Source organism: Mus caroli, chromosome 6 (assembly GCF_900094665.2).
Source record: "Mus caroli chromosome 6, CAROLI_EIJ_v1.1, whole genome shotgun sequence".
Taxonomy (NCBI): domain Eukaryota; kingdom Metazoa; phylum Chordata; class Mammalia; order Rodentia; family Muridae; genus Mus; species Mus caroli.
The window spans coordinates 9506519-9515805 of NC_034575.1; the positions used below are offsets into that span (position 1 = coordinate 9506519).

Consider the following 9287-nt stretch of genomic DNA (forward strand, 5'->3'; position numbering starts at 1 on the left):
CCCCTCCCCTCCCCTCCCCTCCCCTCCTCTCCTCTCCTCTCGGTTTCTCTGTGTAGTCCTGGAACTTTGCACTGTAGAACAGGCTGGCCTCACACCCAGAGATTTGCCTGCCCTGCTACTCAAGGAATTAAAGGCATGTCCGATCACCATCTGGCTTCCAAACAATATTCTTGCTGTGCAAACACAATGAATATATTGATGATGACTTTCTTCTCTCTTATAGTAAGGATTAATTTAAATGGCTTCTTTGAAAAGAGTTCTAGAACTAAATCCAAGCTCCAGCTACGTGGTTTTATGGTGTATTCTGGAAAGTAAAGTAGCATCACACATGCCTTGCTTCTGCCATAGTCAGAACTGAAAACAAACGTATTTTACTTCTCTAATGTTATATCATGTCCCGTGTTCTTTATTTGATAAATTTACTTGTGATATATATGTATGTATATATGTACACACACATTAATACAAGGAGTCGTCAATTTATTCCAGTATCAATATAGAGAAAAAAATCCCAAATAATGCAAACATGCAAAGCAGGCAAGTTTACATAATGGATACTTACTGAACTCAATCCAGCAGTCATGTGCAAGAGCCTAGAACCACCTACAGTTATCTATGGAGACAATCATACCCTTCCCTCTCTCATATATATTCTAGTTAGTAATAATCATATAGGAACATGGGTTTTCCTTAATATCTAACAGATTTGGATCATCAAAGTGAGGTACACACATTGGTAAAAATTTTTATGAGGAATACTATGCAAAAAATGAGTGTCTTATTAGCACAGAAAGTTTACAAATTCTGTATGGGACACCGTCTTTACTGGATAAGAACTAATGCCCACAAAAAGCTCAAGGAGCTAAAGGGGTCTGCAACCCTATAGGTGGAACATCAATATGAACTAACCAGTACCCCCAGAACTTGTGTCTCTAGCTGCATATGTATCAGAGGACGGCCTGGTCGGCCATCAGTGGAAAGAGAGGCCCATTGGTCGTGCCAACTTTATCTGCCTCAGTACAGGGGAACGCCAGGGCCAAGAAGTGGGAGTGGGTGGTTGGGAGCGTGTAGGGGACTTTTGGGATAGCATTGGAAATGTAAATGAAATAAATACCTAATAAAAAAAGTGCTTAAAATGTAGCCAGGTTTGAGGGACCATTTCCCTTTTACTTATACAACATTTTCATATCTTTACCTTATTGGTAGTCAGGAAAATCTATAGTAGTGATTTTTAATATAAGTACTATGATAAAGATATAAGAAAGTTAAACAATACTGGTGTGGTGGTTAGAATGATGATGGTCCCCCACAGGCTCATATATTTGAATGTTTGGGTCCTAGTTTGTACAGTTTTTAGATGAAAAATACCTAGGTGGAACTACCTTAGGCAAAGTCACTCTAAATGCTTAGTTATATAATGTAAATTCTGGCCTTTAACAATCATATTTAGATACTTTCCTCTAAATTCTACAAAAGTACATTTTCACCTTTACAACTAAATTAGAAGATATCTGACTATGGCAAGACCTGACTGTAGTGGTTAATGGTGACTGTCATTTGGGCATCTAGAATCTCCTAGGAACAAGCCCCTGTACCAATCTAAAGGGGATTATCAAAAAGAGGTTAGACTCTGGAAAGGCCTGTGATGGATTATCTTCATTAGATTAACTGAGGTGGAAAGGCCCATCTTAAGTGTGGGCATTACCGTACTGAGCTGTGTTCTGGACTGAATAAAAACAAGAAAGCTACTTAAGCACACTAGCATTCATCCTTCTCTGCATCGTTATGTGGATACAAGACCAGCTTCCTCAGGCACCTGTTGCTATGTCTTCCCTAATCAAGATAGACTGTAACCTTGAATGGGGAACCAAAGCCAATCCTTCCTTAAGTTACCTCTGTTGTGTATCTTATCACAGCAATGAATGAGACAAGTAACTAAACACATCAACAAATCTATTCTTCAAGAAATAACTGTAAAGTTAGAAAAAGTCATGAAAAATAACCATTCCTAGAGGTTTAAAGGAGAGGCTATAGGTTGAAGGATGTCTGTCATGAAAACAAGCTGAAACGCAGGCTAAGAGCACTAAGATCTGGGCTATGCTCCCTGGAGCTGTTCTCCTTTCTGCCATACCTGCTTCATCAAGAGAAAAGCTTAGATTCTTCCAGGTCAAATTTCACTGCTGGAGGGGGCTGGATTGGTCTGGAGTGTAGGGTGGAAAACTTTACAGTATATTCTCAGTAAACAAAGCAAACTTTGATTGGTGCAAAAAGGGACAATCAGCAGGTAGGCTAGGCTCAGGTTGCTATGCTAGTCTTGGTCAGGCTGAACTTTTGAAAATAAAATAGATATAAAGGAACTAGAAATGCCATCCACAAGACCATGGCTGAAGAAGGACTGGAAAAAAGTGAAGGATGAAGCTGTTTTGCAAACTGTTTACATTTCAAATGTCCTCCTCATTCAACTCTTACAAGGACAAGCCAAAGATGGAAGTCATACTGGCCCAAGTACTAGAGCACAACTACTTCTTCTTCTTTTTTTTTTTAATTAGATATTTTCTTTATTTACATTTCAAATGTTATCCCTTCCTAGTTTCCCCTCTGAAAACCCCCTATCCCCACCCCCTCACCCTGCTCACCAACCCACCCACTCCCACTTCCTGGCCCTGGCATTCCCCTATACTGGGGCATAGAACCTTCATAGGAACCAAGGGCCTCTCCTCCCACTGATGACCTATTAGGCCATCCTCTGCTCCATATGCAGCTGGAGCCATGAGTCCCACCATGTGTTTTCTTTGGTTGGTGGTTTAGTCCCAGGGAGCTCTGGGGGTACTGATTGGTTCATATTGTTGTTCCCCCTATGGGGCTGCAAACCCCTTCAGCTCCTTGGGTACTTTCTCTAGCTCCTTCATTGGGGGATTCTGTGTAGAGAACAACTTCTAATCTATCAGTGTTTGGTACTACTGGGAATTGAACTGTAATGGGGCCCTTAACACAACTGACTTAATGATGGAAGTGACATTCAGGATGTAAGACAGCATATAGACAGCACCACCTGCCAAAACTAAAACAAACAACTAACCTATCAAAGACATAATTCTGAAAAAGTCTCTAAATATACTAACCTTGGCATTTGGCTTCTATAGTTCCATTCTGGTTAACTGTTCTTGTTAACTGTCATATGTAAACCCAGAATATGGTTTTTATGTTTAAAAGCTCATCTGAAGAAAGGCTGAGAAAAGATCCTGAGCACCCAGTGTAGTCTCCGGCTGGCTAATGAAGACATTATATTGGCTTAAACTCAAGCCTGAACAGTCTTTTCTAGTGAATATCCCACAACAGTACCTAGGGCCTTACAGATGCAGACATGTGTTCTACCACTAACTACCAACTTCGAAATATTCATATTTCACGACACCTAAGGTATAAGATGTCTGATAAGTCATTAAAAGCTTTGCAATAATCTTAAAAATGATGTATTCTTTCCTAGTTAACTAATCAATGATGTGCTAATTTCATTTAGATGAAATTATACATAACTAGGTAATACTTTTAACACAGTACAAGGTCAGAGTAACCTTGCTATCAGTTCAGTTTATTCAAATATACTTACTCAAAATTAAGAGTTTAATTTTGCTGTTTTCAGCATTTATTAAGAATATTTCTACAACTTTCAAACAACTAGTAAAATATATGACACAAAAATTTATTCTGCATTATGATATAAACATAACTTAAATACCAATGATTGGATCATAATACTTATAAACTTCCAAGATTTTTATCTAGATGCATAAAGGTGTATGTGTGTACATTTCTGAATCAACAATAACATGATGATTGGTTAATATTGTTTCTTATTTCTAATTTCTTAGTGGCTAACTACTTTAACTGGTTTTTATGATTTTGATTCTGTACATATTCATACTAATTATAATATTTAATAAACCATTCTTTTTAAATTTTTTATTATGGACAAAATATGCTGCAGAAACACTAAGTTTTCATATATTTCTTAAAATAGTATGATAGTTTTATTCTTAACATTATTATAGATTTGCCTATCTCGACCTTCCATATAGCAGAGGAGAGAGTAGCCTGCCTGCTCTGAATATTACCCGTCACACCATTCTCCACTGCACTCTACTGCACTACTCACATTTACACAGCTCCCTGGGGAAAATGCTGATGAAAACAAATGAAATCTACTTACTCAGTTATAAAGTCAGGGCTTGTAAAGCTGAGGTTTGTTAAAGGACCTTCAAGTTTAGAAGACTCGTGCACGTTTAAGGCTGGAGTGGTCTTAGTGGCAAGGACAGCTCGTTTTTCATCTTTCTCAAGTGCTTTTCTTTTCCCACCATTTTGGAAGTACTCTCTGCATACACTAAAAATCAAAGTATTTTAAAACATTAGATGTGATGAAATAAAATGAAAAATAAAAAACATAAAAATAAATCACCCTTCATTATTCAAGGTGTGAAACTTTCATATTAAAAGGTCCTATTTTTAAAAGCCAAATATTACAGTGATAGCTATTCTTGGTTGTTAACTTGACTACATCTGGAATTAACTAAAGCCCAAGTGATCGGGTATACTTGTGAGGGATTTTTCTTCACTAGATCATTTGAGGTGGAAAGACCTACCCTAAATCCAGATCTTCTGAGGTAGGAAACACCTTAAATTTGGGCCACAACTTCTGCTGGCAGCCTACATAAAGGATGTGGAAGACAGAAGCACTTGTACTTTGCCTGTCTGCCCTTGAGAAATTTCCCTAGCTCATTCCATAATTGGTACTCACTCTTACATCTTCAGGGATATATACTGAAGTCTAGCTGAGACATCTATCCTTGTGGATTGATCCACTGCTGGATTCTTGTATTTCTGTTAGTAGGCTGCCACTGTTGAACTGAGTGGCACAGAGCCTGCAAGCCACTCTAATAAATCCCATTAATTTATGTATTTACTTACTTTATTTATTGTTTGTTTATTTGTTCATTGGAAGATGACAGATATTAGACAGATATAGTTAGATGTTAGAGAGGGAGATAGAAAGACAGATAGAGTCATCCTATTAGTTCTGTTCCTGTAGAGAATGCTGACTAATACAATTACATTATAATTTCAAATATATCATTATAAATGTTAAATAGTTAAAAGTTGCTTCTACCTTTGCCATCTCTTCCCCCCCATTTCTCTGCTACAAGTCTAGCTCCAGATTTGCAACCTATGACCCCTGACTAATCAAGAAAATAATACAATACTAAGCATATATGTACCAAACTCTGTTGCACCAAGTTTTATAAAAAGCATACGAATGGAATTAAAGACACAAAGTTAACACAAGCCCAGTAATAGCAGGTGACTTCAAAACCATCCTTTCTCTAATAAAGAGGACATCTGGACAAAAACAAACCAAGATACCTCAAAATTAAAGGACATCATATCAAAAGGCCCTAGGAGATACCTATAATTCTATAATTCCACTTAAACACCAAAGAATATTTATCCTACTCAGAAACACATGAAAGCTTCTCTAAAGTAGACCACATCCTGGGACACAAACCAACCTAAAAAAATACGGAAAACTGAAATAATTCCATGCATCCTATCTGGCCATTATGCAATAAAACTTAAAAAAAACCGACAGTGAATAAAACCCTCGGGAGTGTAGAAGCTCATGGAAATTGAACAAATCACTACTGAATGCTGAGTGGATCAAGGAAAAAAAATACCCAGAAAGAAATCAAAATATCCTGAAACTAAATTAAAATGAAAACCAACAAAATCTGTGTGGCACAGCCAAAAAAAAAAAGACGACTTAGTGGTACAACTCAAAAATATGGAAAAATAAGAGAAAACAAAACTCAGACCTACTAGACAATAAGCAATAACAAAAATTACAGTACAAATTAATGAAATAGAAGTAAACAATACAAAGAATCAGTAAATATAAAAGTTAATCCTGTCAAAAGATAAACCAGAGAGACATTTGGTTCAACTAGCCAAAAGAAACAGATGACCCAAATTAACAGAACCAGCAATGAACAGGAAACATTACCATAGACTCCAGAGAAATTCAGAATGTTACAAAAAAAATACTTCAAAAAAAAATTTGTACTCCAATAGGTTTGGAAAGTGTGAAAGAGATGGATAAATTTCCAAGCTATCAAGCTTAAACTATGAAGAGATCAAAAGCCTAAACAGACCCAGAACAAAGCAGGAGACTGAAATTCTCCTTTTGACTAAGAAAATAGAAAGCCTATTGACTAGGAAAAACCCAGGAACAGATGTATTCACAGGAGAATTCTACCAAACTTTTAAAGAACTATAACTAATACTTCTACTCTTTTGTAGAAACAGGAATACCCCAAAATTTTCTTGAAGCCTGACCATACCATGTAAAAAGACAGCAGCAATGAAACCAAACCAAACAAATGACAGGCCAATATACCCAGATAAACAGAGATGCGAGCATCCTCAGTAAAATACTCTTAAGTTTAGCATATGGGCATGCCCATGAGTAGTTTGCCAACACAAAACAGTCTCTATGACATCTCTTTTGTGAGCTTTTTGTTTCACTTTCTTACTTTTTGGTCTTAGGAGTTTTTTGTTTTGATTTTCTTCTTTGTTGTTAATTTTTTATTAGTTTTGAAGACAGAAAACAAAGAAACTTGGGAGGGTAAGGAGGGTAAAGGAGAAATAATATGGTCAAAATAAAAAAAAGGCTTTGAAGGATGATAGACTTTACTGGATTCACTTTTTTTTTTTTTATTACAGCTGAGATTACATTGATATACTATTTGGGGGAAGGGAAAGAATAAGATCAAAATATACTGTATAAAAATAAATTTTAAATGAAAAAGATCACTCACCAAGATCAAGTTGGCTTCATCACAGCAATGCAGGATAGTTCAACATATTTAGGCCAATAAATATAATATATTGTATAAATGGGCTTAAAGACAAAAAGCTCATGATCATCTCAATAGATGCAGAAAAAGCCTTGACAAAATACAAAATATATTTTTTGATGTTATTTTGCTTTATTTAATAGAATACCACTTGGTTTATAGTCATAAAACAATCAAAGACCATGGCCCATGGTGCTTTTTAAAGAATTTATCTAATGTACTCAATCCACTAATCCACTTATATTAACACAATAAGTAATTCATAGCTTGTCAGCCAATATCCATGATAGTTCATTTCATAAAACTGTATGTAAAAAGAAGTGTTAGAAAAAAAAGTTTCAGAAAAGTTTTCCATATCTAGTCATATTCTTCCTGGTTTTCTCTGTCATCAGTCGTTGATCATCTTGTGAAAGGTATCAGAGAATTTCCACTTAGATCTGGAATATAAAATGACTCAAGGGGTACGTACACATCTGGGGCACAGCTAGAAAGGCTGAGAAGCATGCTGCTCCCTAAGGTGGTCAGGCCCCAAAGGAGTCTTGTTAGCATCAGGAACATCTAGCAAACACCAGGAAAACCAGATGGCTAAAGGACAACAAAAGAATACAATCAACAAGAGCCAGGGTAATGTGGGATCACCAGCATCCAGCTATCTTGCCATAGCGAGCCCTGGATTCCTCACTAATATTTCTCAACATCAAGGGACTCAATTCCCTAATAAAGAGACACAGGCTAACAGAATAGATATAAAAACAGGATCTATCATTCTGCTGCATACAAGAAACACACCTCACCAATGAAGATAGGCATTACCTCAGAGTAAAGGGCTGGAAAAAGATTTTCTAAGCGACAGACCAAAGAAGCAAACTAGAGTAGCCATTCTAATAACTAATAGATCAGACCTTCAACCAAAAATAATCAAAAGAGATGGGGAAGGAAACTTCATGCTCAAAGAAAAAATACAACAAGACGACATCTCAATTCTGAACATCTATGCCCCCAATACAAAAGCACTCACATTTGTAAAAGAAACATTACTCAAGCGTAAACCGCACATCAAAGCCCACAAATTAATAGTGGGAGACTTTAACACCACAATCTCACCAACGCACAGGTCATAGAGACAGCAACTAAACAGAGAAATATACTAACATGGGTTATGAATCAAATGAACCTAACAGATATATATCTACAGAACATTTCACCCAAACACAAAAGAACATAACTTTTCAATATAATTCAAAGAATTTCAATATTCTTTTCAAAAGAATATACCTTCCCTCTTCATGGGACCTACTCCAAACCTGACCATCTAGCAAGTCATAAAGATACAACAAAATTGAAATAACCCACACAGGCTTGGTGACACACACCTTTAATCCCAGCACTTGGGAGGCAGAGGCAGGCAGATTTCTGAGTTCAAGACCAGCCTGGTCTACAGAGTGAGTTCCAGTAGAGAAAAACCCTGTCTAGAAAAAAAAAAAAATTGAAATAACCTTTTGTATCTTATCAGACCACCATGGATTAAAGCTAGAATTCAACAACAGAAATCAAAGAAAGCTTACAATCTTATAGAAACTAAACAACTCTCTACTGAATGTGTACTGAGTTAAAGACTAAAGAAATTAAAGACTTTCTAGAATTCAACAAAAATGAAGGCTCAACATACCCAATGTTTTGAGACAAAATGAAAGCAGTACTAACAAGAAAGTTCGTAGCATTAAGGGTCTTCATAAAGAAATTGGAGAGATGTTACTAGCAATTTAGCAGCACACCAGAAAGCTCTAGAACAAAAAGAAGTAAACATAACCAAGAGGAGTAGAAGGCAGGAAATAAACAAGGGCTGTAATCAACAATCTGGAAACAAAGAGAACAATACAAAGAATCTATAAATTCTAAGAGCTGGTTCTTAAGAAAAATCAACAAGATAGAAAAAGCCTTAGCCATACTAACTAGAAGGCAAGGAGACAGTATCCAAATTAACAAAATCAGAAATGAAAGAGGGATGTAACAACAGACATGGAGGAAATCTACATCATTAGGTCTTAATTCATAAGACTGTACTCTACAAAATTTTAAAATCTAAGCAAAATGGATTTTTTTCTTGATAGATATCACTTACCACAGTTAAGTGATAAATCAAGGTCAGATAAACAATTGAAATAGACCTACAAGCCCTAAGGAAATAGAAGCAGTCATTCAAAGTCTCCCAACAAAACAGCCCAGGGCAAGATGGTTTTAGTGAAGAATTCTACAAGACTTAATAAAGAAAGAGAATTTGAGATGGATCTGGCAGATATCTACAGAACATTCTATCCTAAAACAAAAGGATATACCTTCTTCTCAGCACCTCATGGTACCTTCTCCAAAATTGACCAC

The 9287-nt window shown here is 36.3% G+C and overlaps 1 protein-coding gene across 2 annotated transcripts in view; it reads right to left on the reverse strand.

Moving 5' to 3' along the window:
- Bmt2 (base methyltransferase of 25S rRNA 2 homolog) overlaps positions 1-9287 on the reverse strand; it is a 50644-nt gene that overhangs the window by 10905 nt on the left and 30452 nt on the right. For both annotated transcript variants that reach the window (XM_029478578.1, XM_021164969.2), the window contains exon 3: positions 4211-4381. In XM_029478578.1, the coding sequence (XP_029334438.1) occupies positions 4211-4381 (171 nt within the window). The remainder of the gene's footprint in view (positions 1-4210; positions 4382-9287) is intronic.